An 18,177-nucleotide genomic window follows, 5' to 3' on the forward strand; every position below is an offset into this window, starting at 1 on the left:
TAAAACATGGCGCCATCACAAACTAGCCGTTACAAAGTATTTAAAAAAAAAATTAATAATTCGTACGGGTCTATCCTCGGATCCAGCAAGTTTGAAATTGCAAGTCATCATTTAACAACAAGTTTGAAAAAATTATTTGTTTGTCATCATCATCATGTCTGCCACTGCCCAAGCAAATTGCATTACCTTGAAGGGATCCACGGAAATTGTTGCCGAATTCTTTGGATACAGTGTCAATAGTTTGCTCTATCAGAGAGGAATCTACCCTCCCGAATCTTTCACCAAAGTATCCAAATACGGCTTACCCATGATGGTCACTACCGATGAAACTTTGAAAAAGTATCTCAGTCAAGTATTGAATCAACTCTCTTCATGGCTTCTTCAAAAACAAGTTCAACAATTAGTCCTCGCAATTTCCAGTGTGAATACCTCTGAGGTTTTGGAACGATGGCAATTTGTGATTGAGACCGATTCCGATGTTAATGCCACAGAAGGACACAAAACCAAAGATCCAAAAGAAATTACAAGTGAAATTCAAGCAGTGATTCGACAAATTACTGCAAGTGTGACTTTCCTTCCATTGTTGAATGAACCTTGCACATTTGATTTGTTAGTTTATACCTCCAAAGACACTTGTGTACCTATTGCATGGGAAGAATCGGATCCAAAATATATTGTGCATTCTTCTGAGGTCCGTTTGAGATCATTCACAACCAAAGTTCACAAAGTCGATACTTTGGTATCGTACAAGGACTTGTAAATGATTCAATCATTTGGAAGAGTGTGGCATAAGAGCATTCACCTTCTTTTTGAGTCCTGTTTCATCTGTGTACAAAATTCGATAAATGATTATAATGTAATCAAAATTCATCGCCCGTTCTCTCCAATAAAAAAATGAAGGAGGTTTCCAACAAGAACTTTTTGAGACCTCGTCGGAGATACATGACTGTTGTTGCGAACAATAGTGAGGATGAATTTATGGAATTTAATGATCGACCCGTGATTGATTTATTTGCACCAACAACTTCAATGAGAGAATCATTTTTTGTGAAGGAGCAAATGAAACTACAAACGAAAAAATCAATCGGAAAATCATCATCGATTGGAGGAACCACTGATCGGAACGTGTTATGTCTTGGCCTTTTTATTTTATTCTTCTTTTTCATTTCGATATGTGTATTTATATTCTGGCTAGAACCAATAATATTAGGAAGAATTTATAGAGATGGAAGTAGATTTTTATTTAACCTGTCTGCACCTCTTACACCAAAGAAGTAGCTTTCTAATTCTCTACTACTATTTACACATTTGTCATAGCACAATTCTTGTGTAATATTATTTATTTTTGAGTCCTATTTCTCTAAATAATATTTATTAGAATTAATTATACAGGCTTTCAATGTAATCATCAGTATCAACATTTAACATATCATCTTCGTTCTCTACTCTCTTATCATTTACGTTTAGGTCAGCATCCGTATCAAAAGAAGCCTGTTTGTTGGCCAATTTGCTGGACGGAGATTTGTTAGCTGCTATAACCATGTCAATAGTTTTTTCATGGATCTTCAACTCTTGCTGCAACTTATCATTTTCCTCCTTCTTCTCCTCTTTCATTTCTTCCTTTTGCTTTTCTTGCTCCTCCTGCTTTTCCTTCATTCTATTTTTCAGCTTGGCCTTCTTTTCAGCATACATTCTTTCCTCCTTTCGTAGATTGAGATCTCTACAAATTTGCTCCAAGTACTGTACACATTCATAATTTTCAGGATCCTTGTTGTGAATTCGCTCATAGCACTTTTTGGCTTGCTGTAAATTGCCCACTCTTCGATGACAACTTGCAACCATCAACTGCCAGTCAATTTTGTTTGGTTGAATTTCTGAAGCCCTTTCAAAATATGCAAGAGCCTTCTCATAAATGTCGTTTTTGACAAAGTAGAATCCAAGCCAAGATATTACGTCCAGATTGATAGGATAATTTTTGTAGGACTCGAGATAATAGTTGAAGGACTGACTTTCATCATTTTCCTTAGCATAAATAGTTCCCAGATCATAGAGAACACCTGGGTCCGTTGGAACTAGAGTAATTAGAACGTTGAACCATTCAATGGCAGTGATATTATCACCCATCTTGGAATGAACACTTGCAAGTTGATAGATCACTTCAATATTTTCTGGAATCATCGAGTGAACTCGTCTAAAACAGGCTAATGCTTCTTCGTACTCTCTCAACTCTCTTGTAACAAGACCCAGATTGTAAATTGCTTGTACGCAGTCTGACTCACATTCGAGAGCTCTTTGGTACATTTCTTTGGCCTCCCTGTATTCCTTATTGAGAAAGTGACAATTACCTCTGTTCACTAAGGCATTTGCATTATACTTGTCTGATTCCACTGCAATATTCGCATATTTTTCAGCATTTTTCATATCTCCTTCCAACAGTATAAGAAAGAGAGATTGGTTGCAGAGCGAGCTTGAAGTTTTCTATCCTTCTTTTCAAATTGCTTGAGAGCCTCAATTGCCTTTTGGAATTGCTTGTGCTTCATGTAAGTCAATGCTTTTGTCATTTCTACTTCGCTTACAATATTACATTTCTCTCTCTTCAATTCATAGGATTTCAATTGCTCAATACAAAATCGTAGCCCTTTTCCCAGTCGTCCTCAATGAGCTCTGCAATTAGTTTTGCACTCTTCAAAATGAAATCATATTGCTTTCGTTGATAATCCTTTAAATAGTCCCTCAAGCCATCATTCATAAGAGAATTGTACTCATCATCCAAATCTTCATCAGCTGGCAGTCCTGGAATATTTACATTCAACAACCTCAAAAATGCTTTTCTCATTTCCTTTTTGTTTCCTGTGCTGTAGTGACATACTACGAGGTTGAACGCAGCATCTATGTCATTATTATTATTTTCAATCACTTCTTCAAAATTAGCAATGGCATCCGAATATTGGCCTATTTTAATAAGAGCCACTCCAATATTTTTCCTGATTTTGTTTCGAATTGTTTTGTAGTCATTTGTAATTTGATCCAGAGCCATTCTGTACATTTTAATTGCAAGTGGATAGTCTCCCTTCTCGAAAAATATATTCCCAATATTCACTCGAAGCCTTCCAGCATGCTCTAATTCCTTATTTCGCACAATGGCATCATAGGTATCCAATGCCTCAGTATACATGCCGTTTAATTGATAAGCTCTTGCCAAGTTAAATTGAACTGCGTACGATAGCTCATGGTTTGGATCTTGATTTAATTGCTTCTCTTGCTTGAAACGCAGCAATGCCTTTTCTCTCTTTTCAGCTTCCTTTGCTTTGTCCAATGCCATGGCAAAGTCTTTGGTATGACATAACATGGCACTCTGTTCAATGGATTTATGAATATTTAGCTCCATTTCAACAGCCATATATGCATCACTCTTTTCGCTCTTCTTTTGAAGAGGAGGAGCCCGTCCTCTACCTCCCACAAAGTTTTCCGAGAGGGGATCTTTCTTTTTAGACGAGAATCCAGCAGCATTAATAGAAGTCATTGGTCTTTGTTGTATTTCCTCTCCAGCAAGCATTGCCGAAGCGGTTCCAACAAACGCACCCCTTGCAGCTGTACCTGTCATACCTCCCCAAGGGTTTCCCGTTTGCAATGATGGTCTCATGGGCCCACCTCGCGTTGCTGGATATCCTTGGTTCGTACTCATTGAATCTCCGAAATCATTGAGCAACGTCTCTGTAGAATTATATCCATAATTTGCAAAGGCATTGCCAAATGCTCCTTGCATATCCTCATCCATGCCCTCTCCGAAGCTATACAAATCTTCCTCTTGTCCGTATTGGTGATTCATGATCATTATTTTTTTTTAAAAGTGTGTTGTTTCGTAAATTTGGGCGGCAACTCGAGACTGAAAAAATGTCGGTTCAAACAATTGGCCCTATCGGAAAGAGAGCCATGACCACAACAAGCGTCCCTCACTAGAAATTCCAACGAAAAGTGCTTCCAACACATGCACCAAGTTCCACTCGAGGAGAAGGAAGACCAATATATCATTCTCTCTCTCCTTAATTTCCTTAATGTTGATATATCTGTTATTATTATCGCCGACATTTCCCGTCCTATTTATAGGGATTGTTGAGTGCCAAAACGAAAATTTTGATTATGAGGAATGGAAGAATCAGTGAGAAAAGTGTGCAGGGCTGTCGAACACTTTATTGAGAACTTTCCGCTTTATGATAAATCTCAATGCGTTTCGTATGATGCGTGTGATCCAATGCTCAACACAAAGATACCAGATTTCAAATGTGAAAAAGGTTTTGGCACAGATGTGGAATGCAATTGCACAGGTGAGATGCTTTCATTGCACTCTCCAGTGGTAAGTAATTGTATGCATGTGGAATGCAATTGCATTTTAAGCCAACACCTTACTCAAGTTACTTCATGCTCCATTTGTAAAACCTGGCTCAGACGAGATCTTTGCATGTCTTACAAAAACGATTGGAGAGATTTATTACGAAAATCGAATGCAAAACAAGCACATTGTTAGGCAAGTGGTGGGCTCTCCTAGAGGAATGGGTCAACTATATCCTGGTAGTAAATGGAGAACAACAACCAAAGAGATATGTAAAAGTGGAGCACCGGCCACGGATTGTCCCAATTTTGATTTCAGAACTCGGCCATGGTATGTGAATGCTGCCTCGGGCTCAAAGTCCATAGTTTTCGTTCTTGATGTCTCTTCTTCCATGAGCATGAACCATAGAATTGAAATTGCTCTTTTTGCTGTAGAAAATGTCATAGACAGCCTCACTGAACGAGATCGTGTTGGAATTGTTTTTTTCAGCTCTTCTGCTTTCTTTTGCCCGCTACATGGAAATAGTCTCCTTTATGCCACTCCTGACAATAAGAAACTCTTGAAAGCCTGTATGGAAGACATGATGTCATTTGGAGAAACAAACTTTGAAAATGCGTTCGAATTGGCTTTTGACTTGTTTGAATTAGAAGCTGCAGATACCTCGTTCAATAGCACACCTACTTGTGAAAAGGTCATTTTGTTTTAACTGACGGTGAGTATTGGTGAATAATTGTTTTAATATTGATCCACATTGCTTTTCAGGTGCAATTACTGATGGTGTAGACCCCAGACCGCTCATTCAAAGAGAAAATGCGAAATTCAATGCCAAAATATTCAGTTTTAGTTTGGGGTCCGAGGCTGACTTGGAAATACCAAAGCGTATCGCATGTGAAAATAGAGGCTTGTGGAATCAAATTTCAGACCATAATCTTCTCGACTTGAGAACGCAAATGGCATCATACTATGAGTATTTAAGCTTTCGTTTAACTGATCAACATGTCACATGGTCAGATCCTTTTATGGATGTTACTGGGCTAGGTGAAATTGTTTCTGTGTCTATTCCATGTATTAGTGAACGAGGAAGATTTTTAGGAGTGGCCGTATCTGCTTGCAACTCTTCTCTAGTCAAAAATGATCCAGAATTTGAGAAAAGAAAGCAAAACAATTTTAATAAGTGTCCTGATGACATTCCTGAAGATTTTCTCATTTACCTTAGAAGTGGAGGAAGTTGCGATTATTGTGGAAATTGTGAATTTCAAAAATGGTATTTTGTTCTTGTTTGGTCCACTTTGGCTGTGCTGTCACTTGGTGTGCTTGGAGTGTTTGGAGTTGGTTTGTACCTTATTATTCGAAAGATTGCTCGAAAAAAGAAGTGGCAACGGTTAAAAGACGAAGTGTACAATGAATCGCTCACACACAGGCCTTCGTTTTTTAAGAAACGTGGAAAGTTGGAAAAGATTATTCTTCCAAAAAAGATTGAAGATGAAGAGTTGGAAGTGACACACAATTCCTTGAAGCGAATTTAAGTTTGACTGTAAAGCGTAAGGCAATTTCCTTACAGCGCATGCCCTTAACTGAATGACACACAGAGAATAATCAGCTTTATGTAAATAGGATTGGAAGAACGTTACAAGGAGGTTGATTCACAACATAAATCAAACAACCCCTTCATGTCATCCTCGCTGCCAAGCGTCACCCAAAAAAAATGCAAAAATTTGTTCGACCCTCCAACAACAGTCTGACATCACAACTAGGAAGACTTGTTTTCGGACGTTCTTTCATATTTGCCTGTCTAGTTTTTCTAACAGTCTTTTTAGTTTATTTGTTTGTTTCTCACTTGTCAAATTCCGCTCTCTCAAAACAACAAGAAAATTCATCACATTCACTCAATGATGATGGCCCTGTTACACTCATCGAAAATGGAAAGAAGAAATCTCTTGTTCCGAACGATGATGAAGAAGACAACACCCCAGTAGATCCTCGACTTCCAAAGAGACAACAAGTCGATTTTCAAAAACATGAAACCATTGAAAGAATGGATGATATAGAATATGATGCAAGAGTGTCGAAACATGAATTTTTAAAGAGTGACAAGATTGATATTGAATACTTTGCCAAGGGTATCATTTTGTCGAACAGGTTGGAACCTTTTTATATCAATGAAGAATTAGAACAACAAGTTTCAATTCGAAGCAATCCAAATCGATTGAAAAAATACTTTTTCACACCCGAGTTGAGACAAAAGATTAAAGGTAGCTCCATGACCGATAGAAGAAAGAAGGAAATTTATAAAATTGGGGAGTTGAAAGGAGACAGATATAGTGTCACGACTGACGTTCCGGGTTTTAAAGTCCATGTGAAATTCAACCATATTCCTTATCGAGATGATTTTGTTAACTATCCTTTCGTAAAACCAAGAACAAAAACGGCATACTGTGAAGAGGACAATTTGTGCCAAACTGAACATGGAAATAACATGTGCTCGATTTGTGACATTGGAAAAGACAAGAGAGAAAGCAAATTCTTTTACAAGAGTTGGTGTTACAAACCAAATATTGATTTTGCAATTGTCTCTATCGAAGATGGTATTTTAGATTACGGAACCGATCATGCTGAAGTGAGACACTCGATTTTTGACAAGAGTGGAAACTTGTACTCCATGCCAATATGGCATCCAATCAAACTTCAAGACGAACGCAAATGGAGCGTTGCTTACAATCCTCAAATTGCTGTGGTAGGAAATGTTTGGTTCCCAAGTGGTAAGTATCATGAGTGTGTAATTTTTTTCATGTATTTCATGACATTTATGCACATGTGATGAATGTAAAAATACTTGTTATTTCACACAATAACAATAACAACAACAGCTGTGGGACACTTTCCAATTGAAATTTTACCAAGAATTATTCTCCTCTCGACCTATCTTCCATTGAATATTCCAATTCTTGTCTACGGTGGTGAATATGTCGAAAAAACCATCAAAGTGTTGACCGATGCTGGAGTTTTTCCAAAAGAGAGAGTTTTCATGTATGCAGAACCCAATATTTATTACACTGCAAAAGATTATACTTTTTGCATTCCAATGAAGATGTCTATACTCCACTCACGACCGATATTGCATTGAGAGTGGCCTCAAGTGCGCTTCAACAACCTCTCAAACGTAATTTAATTGCAAACCCAATTCGAAAGGACACAAAGAGAGATTACATTCTAGTTGTAGATCGATCCGATTCCAACATGAGAAGAATTAATAATAATGATGAAATGGTCAAACAAATTTCTAATGTGGTTAAGGACTCGATGGATGTGATTCCTGTGAAATTGTCACAATTAAGCTCCTTTTTGGAAATTGGAAAAGTATTTTATGATGCCAAAGCAATCATTGCACCACACGGTGCAGGTCTTGCAAATTTGAGTTTTGCCAAAAGATCCACCAAATTCGTCATTGAAATTGGATGGCCAGGAAGACCTAAAGAATTCCATTGGCCAGGTGATTACTATTGTCAATCGAGAGGGTCAGGTCTCAAGTATTACGCTGTCACTGCAGTAGAGGGACATTACAGTTCCTCGGGTGGAATGAAAGTGGATGTGGATGAAATTGTGAGCATTGTGAAGGATGAATTCAAACTGTAAAATGTATTGAAATATAAAGACTCAATTTTAAAAGAGCATAGAACCATGTATCATGTTTTATAATTTCTCGAATTCTCGAACATGAATGGTCGGTGTGATGTACTGACCTTCCGTGTTACAATGCAGAATGTAAAAATTGGACAAAATTTTTGGAATGATTTGTCAAAAAAAATGATTTCGCGTTCTCATCCAGACAGCTACGTGATTGGATTGAAATGATCACAGGACTTTGCTTTGTCAATCCCAACAGCTTTTATGAATCTTTGAAAGATGGTGTTCTCTTATGCGAGTACGTGTTTTTTTAATTCGAATGGATTAATCTTTTCATAATGTTTTTATATGATGATCAGACTCTATCTCCAATTATTTGATCCTTTTAACACCACTAATTTGAGATTTTACTCATTTCTGACCACCAAATTGAGTCCTTCTCAAGAACGAGACAATATTTCTTCGTTTATCACTGCCTTGAAAGAACGTTCAATGAAATGTGAGTGGAATGTCGATGCTCTTCATTCCAAAAAGGATCTTGATTCTGTATTGGAGACTCTTTCAAATTTGAAAAAGCAATTTGAAAAGAAGTTTGGAAATGTGACTTCTGATGACGAAGAAGAGGACGAGGACTATGAAGAGAGTGACGAGGACGATGATGAGGAAGAGTTCCAAGATGACAGTTGTCAAAGTGTGGAGTATAATATTATGGCTCTAAAAGATCAAATGAAGAATCCCTTTCCGGAACAGGTTCAACACTTGAGAGAATTATTACTTCACAAACCCTTGACATGGTGTCAAAATTTCACTTCCGAACAATCGTCATGTGAAGGTGGTGGTATGCGTTATTTGTGTGAAATCATTTCAGCATTGAGTAAGAAATCCTATCCTTCAGACTCTGAATGTAAAACCATGCAATTCTCGATTGAGTGTTGTCGTGTTCTTGTCAAGAGAGGAATTGTTGAACCATTGTTGGTCAAGACGAAATCTTGCACACGATTAGATACTTTCATCTCAATCCTATTTCAACACTCCAAAGTGAAATTGTGAAAAGTATCTTGTCTCTTCTCATTCAATTGTGTCACTCAAAGAAGGAACATCATGTACGAGCGGTGCTTCAAAGTTTGGAATCCAACATGAAGGAACATGATGAACCTTTTCGATTTTTCAGATTGATGGAATGGTTGAAACAGAGTGACATTGGTCAAAGTGAGTATGTTCAGGGAGAAATTTGTTTGAAAACTCTCATTCTGCTCCATTCATTGATTCATTCTTCACATGTGTATGTTCAGTCGCTGGTGAGAGACGAATTGGAAGAAACACATTTGGAAACAGTTCTGGAGGAGTTGGAAGATCGTTTTCCTAAAAACCAAAGGCTGCAAGAATATATTCAACAATGTCTTGAAGCGCTCTAAAATGTGTTGATTTGACCTATTGGTGCAACGTTCTCATTTCTTTTCCAGTATCCCACACAGTGAATTTTCAATAAATTCTTGAATTGTACAAGCAATTCACATGATTCGACACTTTTTCTTGTCTTTCTTGCCCAATTTCAAATGATGATGGACCAAACATATAAACAAACGATTCATGTCGATTGGGTGTAATCGATATCGTTCCAGTGTATGGATCATGGTTCTCTCCACTTGATCATGATCGTATAAATTGCATTGAGTGACACTCACATCATGCTTGCCAAAATAATTCTTTTCGTTCACCATTTCACAAAGTTTCTGGAAAATTACATCTTTACATTCATGCTGTGTGTGCAATCCAATAGTATACAGCAATTTATAGTCAATATCATTATTCATTATGGATTTTAGAGACCTGAGTTCAGATTCCAAGACGCGTTCCAAACCATTCAACGAATCATCCACACTACTCTTTGGAATATTTAGAATATAAATCACTCCATTGACATTTCGAACGATTATTTGCAAAAACGCTACAAATTCTTCTTGAAGTGTATAGGTCTCGGTTAGAAAATGAATTGTTTCACCACCATTTTGATCCTGTTCAAAAATTTGTCGATGGCTTCTATAATCCCCACCAGCATGTGGATCATAATTTTCATAAAAGAAGCGAGATTGCAATTGAGTATTGAACCCCTCAGCATAAATAAATCCATGATTGGAACAAGTTGCAAAATAGGGTATCGTGTCACTTTGGGAGGTGGTGTCGAGTTTTGACTGTTGCTCTCGTTCCAAATTGTCATTCTCTGAGTGATGCCACTCCAGAACTGTAGAGAATTTGTATTTGATGAAATACCGAATGGTAAAATAGAGAGACATGAGAAAGGGACGATATGGTCGTTTCGATGACTCTTGTCTCGAAAATTCTTGTTCAATGATATTCAAGTCTATATGAAATTGTTTCATTAATAATTGACTCCATATTGTAAAATGATTTCCGATCGTTTGGTACAACCACGGACAAGTTAAGGATAAATTCAGAAGAGTTTTTGGAGAATTTGAAATGCAAGGTAAAATAAAAGTTGAGAGAACATCTCGGAATGAGTGTTGATTCCAAGGATGATGTACGGTGTCATTTATGAATGATATTTTTTTTATTAAAGTTCCTTCTATGCTGGTTTCTAACGTACTTTGTAACACTGTTCATTCGACCAATCGAGCTCGAATTTTCTTAAAATTGCATTTTTTTACAATGAATTGAGGCCTCTTTTGTGAAGGCTTTCAATGATAAGGCTTGTGCTTTTCATTGAAGGGTACAACAAGCACGCTTTGTATTTCATACAGAACTCTGATAAGAAAAAACAGCTTCAAATCACATTTCAACAACACTCTCAGAAATGAATTCCATATGCGTTGAATGTTGTGTCTCCAAATACACATTGTCATGTCCAACATTTATACATATTCATCTCATTCATGCCCATGAAGCAGTCATCATGTACAGTCAAATGCTTCTTTCAACAATTAACGTCGTTCATGAGAATTCTTTTCATCGGTCTTTTACATGCCACTACTTGAATTTTCAAACATTACACGATCACCACCAATGCATCATCCACAGCTGGTCTTTGCAACTTCAATTCATCCATGTACATGATTATTTTCAAGTGTTATTTCAAGATATGGTTCAAGCATGGCCGTCCCACTGCTAACTCGGTGAAGGAGCAGCCTCTGATGACTCTGTGAATTTTTGTAAGAGGAACCAATTTGGCAAGTGTGTAGAATACCTGTGTCAAGTGTTCAATTGGAGCATTGACAAACTGAAAACAACACCAAACTCCAGGAAGAGGTTGCCACTTTCATATACCAGCAAACGGAAATCAAGGAAACTACTCACAAATAAAGTGCATTTTGTTATTAAAAAAATGTTATTTCTTCTCGATGCTTCAGCTTGAACAAGTACCATCAACTCCATTACAGCTATGATGGAAGGGTCTAACAAATAAACTATGGCAAATCAACAAACGGAAGTACGAGAAGAAAGCAACAGATGCATTTATTTCGGCTGTAATTTTGTTGATTCTTCTTCACTCTTGGATTCGTGCTTTTTTTACTCAAATATATTTACATTCAAATAATGCAAGAGCTCACAGCCATTCTTAAACAAATATCGTTGCCATGATCTCTTCTTACTCTGGATTGACAATATCAACCAATGTGCACCGGGCGTTTGATGCGTAATATGCAACAATTTGATTTTGCGAAAAGCAAAAATTTCATTTCAGTGCACTTTCACCCAAAGACTGTAAACACTATCAATTTCCATCAATATTATTCAACAATAATATCATTACTATTGAAGAATGGAAATTATTGAGTAGAATGGATCAACGCACTGCATTACAAAATCCCTTACTTGCCTTACATACTTTTTCAATAGGTGGACCTTGGAGGAAATTTCACAACAAGTTCAACAACATCCACTCACCACCATGGATACAAACAAAGAGTAATATTAATTCGATTATTACAAGTTGACGCAACCATGTACACGTGATCTTGAATTGCAATATCCTCAATTCGTTTCTTTTTCGTTTTATGAAAAATTCCTTACTTTCATCAAGTCGACTGAACAACATCATGCCACCAACCACAACCACCACCACACACTTAACTTCTCCTCCAAGACGAAAAGATAACGTGTCCTCGTCATCATCCAACCTTGCGTCCACGAGGGCCTTGACAAATCCGTGACTCCGTCCACCATCAACAAAGAAATAAATCATTTTCTCATACATGTATCAAATCGTAGCAACCTTCTTTCATCAGTGCGTCATTGAAACAAGCCTTACATTCATTTTACCGCCTCAGTTCATTACATTCCACGAAGAACAAAGCTCTTGCCGCTAAATTACTACAATATAGCTTGTTAAAAGCCTTAAATACTCGGAGTGTTCTATTGGCAGAAATATCATCAAATAAAAAACCAACACATCCAATGCATTACTATTGCGTGGCTTGCAAATTTGAACACACCAAGCAACAGAAAGTCTCTTCCAAGTCAGTGCTAACATTGATCCATATTGTGATCCATATCCAGGCAACGACGTGTCAATTTGCCTATTTGAGTCATGTTTCTGTTGTACCAACTTTTTCATCCCACAAGCCGTCCAAGAGATCTGTACCAACCTTATCATCCAGCAAGGTTATTGATGTAGGATCTAATCGACCTACCCCCATTACTTACTCAAAAAGCATCCATAACAAGAAATCAATTACTCCAACTGTGAAGGCTATCAGCAGCATGCAAAAGAAGGAAGCAGGGCGGCCTATTAAAGATTTAGAAACCTCCAAGCACAGTCTCAATTCCTCTTCTTCATCCGTTGGCCCTAAAACCTTCAGTAAAAACTAGGGTTGTACAATCATCTTGTCAAGTTGCCGTACCCGTTATTGATATAATGGTTGATGAAAATGTGGATCCACAAACCTCCGCAATATTGAGCAACAAGTCAAAGACTCCTCAAAACAAGTGCTCCTCAACAACAGAAGAACATTTCTCAAAGAAAGAATAAGAAAGGTTTTGAGATTCTTGATCTACAAAGAGCTAAAATGCTAGGCCATACAGGAACAATAAAAATTGACAAGTTCTTCCCCGACTCTCCTTACGGATTTCAATATCCGCCCAAACAAGATCGCCTTATTGAAAAAGCATCTCTTGAGAAGATTAATAAATATCTTTTCATTCTCAAGAATTTTGTTGGTAAATCGATTCATATGTGGAAATGAAAATTTTCGATTTCAAAAATTTCAATTTGGCATCTGTGGTAATATAAAAGCACAACAGTGTTTGCGAGAGGGAGAGGCAAAAGTATCACAAGGTTAAGGAAGAAGGAGTCATGTGTCCGAGTCATCCATCGGTGTCTTGGGAAATGTGTGACCCAGAGTTGGGCATAACAGCTTGTCTCAAATGTGGACTCGTTCACATGGACAAACAATTTGCCTCTTTGAAATGTTGTTCCACACACTCGATGGGAGGTCCTCCACAATGTCTTCCAGCATGTTCTCTGTGTGGAATTGTGATTGAGAATTTGTATCAGGCAGTGGCTGCTTGCATTCATCACCTCAAATTCCAAATGGCAAGCAAGACGAAAAGGTCCTTCACTTGCCACTGCATTTAGAAAGGAAAAGGACCCCAATTGGTTCAAAACTGAGGAGCCATTGGAAATTCTCTGCAAGGCGTGTCATCACTTGCTGCATGATGGAGAAGCAAGGAACCCAAACGGAGGAAAAAGTTCTTGATGACTTTAATGAGTGGGTCCAAGTTCACATCAAGATGGTTCAATTGTTGGGAGCCAAATGTGCCAAGTGTGATTTGGATTTTGAAAAATTAGGTCTTGCTTTTTTCATTCTCGCTCATGTCCATCACATCAAAACCGATGGTGCTGATCAGAGACGCAGTGCCACACACATTCTCGAGCTTGAGGATAGAGACGAAATTGCTACACATGTGAACGAATACTCTTGCACTGGAAGGAAAGCAGCTCGAGTTATATCAGTGTTTGTGTGCTTGCTGTCATCAAATGGTCCACATGGAAAAGAATGCGCGACTGGTTTTGAGCAAGGAAGAGCATTCCGAGGATAGAGAGAAGGTGGAAGAAATGTTCAATTTACAATCAAGATTCCGTTTGATCCCAGAAATTAAGAGAAGACTCTTTGGTGGCCGTGATGATGAAAAGTAATTTTGAAAATCATCAGCAACTGACAATAAAAATAATAACACCGGTCATTTTTTTGTGGTTTTTCATTGATCATGTTCATCGAAAATCCCTCAATATTAGATTCTTGAAAGCGAAAATCGAGTCCAATCTCCACCAATACATACATGAATGTCCGAAGCTTGACCCTGAGAGATACTTCTGTGAAATGATCTCTTCTTTGATTTCCCAACCATGTACAATCACAGATTCGAATTCGTGGTTTAATCCACATCGTCCCACCTTCTACGTCCATCACTCCGGTTTCCTACCTCCAGATAGTGATGCGATAAGGCACGTCCCAGCTATTGAAAGGAATTGGCCTGAAATCCAAGTACTGTTAGCCCTCTTCGTTGGCAGATGCCACAAATACTACTACTCTGACAAGATTGAAGACTAAGGACCTTGTGTCCTTAGTTAGAATCCCAATTGGATTCGGTGTACATATATTGTGGCGTACTTGGAACCATGTAGGTCAAAATTCACGCAGAAAGAATTTTTCAGAATTGATCGTGTCTGTAACAAAATAGGTGCTAGAGTTGACAGGGATTTCGACCAAACAGAACCCAACGAGGGGAGTGTTGAGGTGCCCATCTTTGTCATCGTCGGTCCCTACATCTTAATCTCCAACAATCATTGTTGGTTATAGTTATTGGCTTGTTTTTCTGTTGTCTCAATTATCGTCTTGTTAGATTGGCAGTGGTATAATTGACCAGGTGTCTGTGTTTGGGGCTTTTGACAATGAGCTACTCTGGTAAGCAGCTGGTGGCATGAATGATTGAGGGTTTAATACTGGAGCAAGACTTGAAGTCAAGCTAAGGGCTTCCATGTGGACTGGCCGTTAAAAACCATGAAGAGAGTACATCATTTGCTTTTTGAGCAAGTTGGATTTGATGTTGGCTTTTGAGAATAACTTTGCGAACTTGGATCCAGATTGTCTTGCCCCATTGTTTCATTAAGGGTTTCAGGAATTTTTCTGAGAATGTTTTAAAATTCCTGAAAATTCTAGCGGGAGAAGTGTCGGGGAAAAGCTGGGAATTTTCAAGAATTTTACTCTGAAAATGACCTACATGGTTCCATGTCCGCCACAATATCTCAATAAATTTTTTTGTGGTTTTAAATACACAGTTGGAAATCCGCTACTGACGTCGAATCCAACGTGGTTATATCCACCACTACTCACTAATAAAATTCCAAATTAATTGCTCAAAAAACGAAAAATTTCAATTGGCATCTGTGGGAATGAAAAAATTTCAATTGGCATCTGTGGTGGGAATATAAAAATTTCAATTGAGGAACTTTATATTCTGAATTCAGTAAAGCATCTAATCCTGCAATTTTAAAATTGTAGATCATGATGTAAAGGGATGGAGTCACTTGGGAATGAAAAAATTCGATTTGGTATCTGTGAAATATAAAAATTCGATTTTAATTTGTTCAATGTTATACGGTGGTTCAGGGTTTAACTTTCTGTGTTTAGAATACTTGTACTCTGAGGTTCTTCCTCAAAGCCTTGTACTGGGGATTGTTAAAGTCTTTAACATGAAGTAATTTTTCTAGCAATGTTTCCCTCTAAAAATTACAATTACATGTTGAAAATAACAACTTCACTAAGGGGAGAGTTTAAAAAAAATAGTCATGCCAAAACCATCCAAGTCTGATAATAAGAGAGCCCAGAATGAAGCCTCTTCTTCTTCAAATGAGCCTCAACTTGCTCCACCAACTCCAAAGAAGACAAGGCTCGTGCAATCCAGACTAACTTTCGGTGGTTCCTCTTCATTAGTTGGCCAACATTCATTCTCGGTTGATCAGGTGGCGTCATCTTCCTCTCATCAAGATCAACCAATCAAGATTCAGTCAACCTTACTCCCTTCAGGGGCTTCTGTTGTAAAAACTAGGGTTGTACAATCATCTCATCAGGTTCAGTCTTCATCTACCGTACAACAACAACCAGTCATTGATGTAACGGTTGATGAAAATGTTGATCCACAAACCTCCGCAATGTTGAGCAACAAGTCAAGGACTCTTCCAAACAAGACGAGTACTCCTCCAAACAAGACAAGTACTCCTCAACAACAGAGGAACACTTCTCAAAGAAGGAATCAGAAAGGTTCTGAAGCTCTTGATCTACAAAGAGCTAAAATGCTGGGTCACACAGGAACAATATATATTGACAAGTTCTTGCCCGACTCTCCTTACGGATTTCAATATCCGCCCAAACAAGATCGCCTTATTGAAAAAGCATCTCTTGAGAAGATGGAACAACTCTATACATATCTGCTCATCCTCAAGAAATTTGTTGGTAAATTGAGAGCTGCTAATATTACCCATCTCGAAAAGGAGGTGCAAGAGGGTGGAGGACCCAACACATTCTTCAAGTCTCTCTCGAATCGAAAGAAGATGTGCTCTCTTGTGAACAATGCAGTGAATCAACAAAAGGATACTTTTGAAAAGAGAGAAAAGGCACGTAAAAGTACCAACACGAGAAGAGCCAAGTTGGTCGAGGAAGGCAAGTGTTCCGAGTGTGGTCATGTCATGGATAATGTTGCATTGACCAGTGCTGATAAGGAGTTCCTTAATGATAAAGATGTTCTCTTGGTCGAAGGAAGTTCTTCTGCCAGTTCCAGCAACAGTTCCAGCAACAGTTCCACCAATATTCTCGATTATGGTGATGAGATGGATGCAGAGACCTTGTTCGATGATAATGGTTTCATTCGAACAACCTTTCTTCGTCCCAGATGTCAACAGTGTTTACGTAAACACAACGAGAGGGAGAGGCAAAAGTATCACAAGGTTAAGGAAGAAGGAGTCATGTGTCCGAGTCATCCATCGGTACCTTTGGAAGTGTGTGACCCAGAGTTGGGCACAACAGCTTGTCTCAAATGTGGGCTCGTTCACATGGGAAAACAATTTGCCTCTTTGAAATGTTGTTCCACACACTCGATGGGACGTCCTCCACAATGTCTTCCAGCATGTTCTCTGTGTGGAATTGTGATTGAGAATTTGTATCAGGCAGTGGCTGCTTGCATTCATCACATCAAGTTCCAATTGGCAAGCAAGACGAAAAGGTCCTTCACTTGTACCAAGTACTTTGCCACTGCATTTAGAAAGGAAAAGGATCCCAATTGGTTCAAAACTGAGGAGCCGTTGGAAATTCTCTGCAAGGCATGTCATCACTTGCTGCATGCAGTGTACTTGATGGAGAAGCAAGGACCAATGGAGGGTGAAAAAGTTCTTGAAGACTTTAGGGAATGGGTCCAAGTTCACATCAAGATGGTTCGATTGTTGGGAGCTAAATGTGCCAAGTGTGATTTGGATTTTGAAAAGTTGGGTCTTGCTTTTTTCATTCTCGCTCATGTCCATCACATCAAAACGGATGGTGCTGATCAGAGACGCAGTGCCACACACATTCTCGAGCTTGAGGATAGAGAGCATATTTCCCAAAGTGTGAACGAATATACTCTTGCACTGGAAGGAAAGCAGCCACTCGAATTGTATCAGTGTTTGTGTGCTTGCTGTCATCAAATGGTCCACATGGAAAAGAATGCGCGACTGGTTTTGAGCAAGGAAGAGCATTCCGAGGATAGAGAGAAGGTAAAGGAAATGTTCAATTTACAATCAAGATTCCGTTTGATCCCAGAAATTAAGAGAAGACTCTTTGGTGGCCGTGATGATGAAAAGTAATTTGGTAATTATCGTGGGCATTAAACCTTCATTTTTTTGTGTGTTTCAATAATTCATTCATTTCTTGGTGGAATTTTAGAGTTTCAGTTCGGCACCTGTGGAATTATATATGTATATTATGTATATTTAAAAAAATTCGATTTTGGCATCTGTGGTGGGAATATAAAAATTCGATTTTGGCATCTGTGGGGTTTGAACCCACGAACCCATACGGGATTAGATCTTAAGTCTAACGCTTTTGACCACTCAGCCAAGATGCCATATGATAAAGGAAATTTGTGGTGTGTCATGACCGAGAGAAATGCGGTCGCTTCCATTACAATATTAAAAACAGTTTGCGCAAGTTGCTGCATGTAAGGCGTCCAATGTA

The 18,177-nt window shown here is 38.3% G+C and overlaps 11 protein-coding genes across 11 annotated transcripts; 8 read left to right on the forward strand and 3 right to left on the reverse strand.

The window, feature by feature from the left end:
* Window positions 1–154: 154 nt before the first annotated feature.
* Window positions 155–760, forward strand: C9374_002063 (uncharacterized protein; the record flags this gene model as incomplete). Its single annotated transcript, XM_044691440.1, has 1 exon — window positions 155–760. One exon carries the CDS (start codon window positions 155–157, stop codon window positions 758–760), a length of 606 nt encoding a protein of 201 aa, XP_044551020.1.
* Window positions 761–894: 134 nt separating this feature from the next.
* C9374_002064 (uncharacterized protein) lies at window positions 895–1,278 on the forward strand (the record flags this gene model as incomplete). Its single annotated transcript, XM_044691441.1, has 1 exon — window positions 895–1,278. The coding sequence occupies one exon, from the start codon at window positions 895–897 to the stop codon at window positions 1,276–1,278; it is 384 nt and encodes a 127-aa protein (XP_044551021.1).
* Window positions 1,279–1,380: 102 nt separating this feature from the next.
* Window positions 1,381–2,421, reverse strand: C9374_002065 (uncharacterized protein; the record flags this gene model as incomplete). The annotated part of the gene is made up of 1 exon (XM_044691442.1): window positions 1,381–2,421. The coding sequence occupies one exon, from the start codon at window positions 2,419–2,421 to the stop codon at window positions 1,381–1,383; it is 1,041 nt and encodes a 346-aa protein (XP_044551022.1).
* Window positions 2,422–2,611: 190 nt separating this feature from the next.
* C9374_002066 (uncharacterized protein) lies at window positions 2,612–3,835 on the reverse strand (the record flags this gene model as incomplete). The annotated part of the gene is made up of 1 exon (XM_044691443.1): window positions 2,612–3,835. The coding sequence occupies one exon, from the start codon at window positions 3,833–3,835 to the stop codon at window positions 2,612–2,614; it is 1,224 nt and encodes a 407-aa protein (XP_044551023.1).
* Window positions 3,836–4,147: 312 nt separating this feature from the next.
* Window positions 4,148–5,036, forward strand: C9374_002067 (uncharacterized protein; the record flags this gene model as incomplete). The annotated part of the gene is made up of 2 exons (XM_044691444.1): window positions 4,148–4,354; window positions 4,413–5,036. 2 exons carry the CDS (start codon window positions 4,148–4,150, stop codon window positions 5,034–5,036), a joined length of 831 nt encoding a protein of 276 aa, XP_044551024.1.
* A 244-nt stretch (window positions 5,037–5,280) lies between these two features.
* C9374_002068 (uncharacterized protein) lies at window positions 5,281–5,856 on the forward strand (the record flags this gene model as incomplete). Its single annotated transcript, XM_044691445.1, has 1 exon — window positions 5,281–5,856. The coding sequence occupies one exon, from the start codon at window positions 5,281–5,283 to the stop codon at window positions 5,854–5,856; it is 576 nt and encodes a 191-aa protein (XP_044551025.1).
* A 179-nt stretch (window positions 5,857–6,035) lies between these two features.
* Window positions 6,036–7,963, forward strand: C9374_002069 (uncharacterized protein; the record flags this gene model as incomplete). Its single annotated transcript, XM_044691446.1, has 3 exons — window positions 6,036–7,089; window positions 7,198–7,315; window positions 7,393–7,963. The coding sequence occupies 3 exons, from the start codon at window positions 6,036–6,038 to the stop codon at window positions 7,961–7,963; spliced, it is 1,743 nt and encodes a 580-aa protein (XP_044551026.1).
* A 215-nt stretch (window positions 7,964–8,178) lies between these two features.
* On the forward strand, window positions 8,179–9,369 carry C9374_002070 (uncharacterized protein; the record flags this gene model as incomplete). Its single annotated transcript, XM_044691448.1, has 3 exons — window positions 8,179–8,252; window positions 8,314–8,925; window positions 8,994–9,369. The coding sequence occupies 3 exons, from the start codon at window positions 8,179–8,181 to the stop codon at window positions 9,367–9,369; spliced, it is 1,062 nt and encodes a 353-aa protein (XP_044551027.1).
* Window positions 9,370–9,465: 96 nt separating this feature from the next.
* Window positions 9,466–10,335, reverse strand: C9374_002071 (uncharacterized protein; the record flags this gene model as incomplete). The annotated part of the gene is made up of 1 exon (XM_044691449.1): window positions 9,466–10,335. The coding sequence occupies one exon, from the start codon at window positions 10,333–10,335 to the stop codon at window positions 9,466–9,468; it is 870 nt and encodes a 289-aa protein (XP_044551028.1).
* Window positions 10,336–12,367: 2,032 nt separating this feature from the next.
* C9374_002072 (uncharacterized protein) lies at window positions 12,368–12,781 on the forward strand (the record flags this gene model as incomplete). The annotated part of the gene is made up of 1 exon (XM_044691450.1): window positions 12,368–12,781. One exon carries the CDS (start codon window positions 12,368–12,370, stop codon window positions 12,779–12,781), a length of 414 nt encoding a protein of 137 aa, XP_044551029.1.
* Window positions 12,782–15,761: 2,980 nt separating this feature from the next.
* On the forward strand, window positions 15,762–17,807 carry C9374_002073 (uncharacterized protein; the record flags this gene model as incomplete). The annotated part of the gene is made up of 1 exon (XM_044691451.1): window positions 15,762–17,807. The coding sequence occupies one exon, from the start codon at window positions 15,762–15,764 to the stop codon at window positions 17,805–17,807; it is 2,046 nt and encodes a 681-aa protein (XP_044551030.1).
* Window positions 17,808–18,177: the final 370 nt, after the last annotated feature.

The sequence above is a fragment of the Naegleria lovaniensis genome (genome assembly GCF_003324165.1).
Source record: "Naegleria lovaniensis strain ATCC 30569 chromosome Unknown tig013, whole genome shotgun sequence".
NCBI lineage: Eukaryota > Heterolobosea > Eutetramitea > Acrasida > Naegleriidae > Naegleria > Naegleria lovaniensis.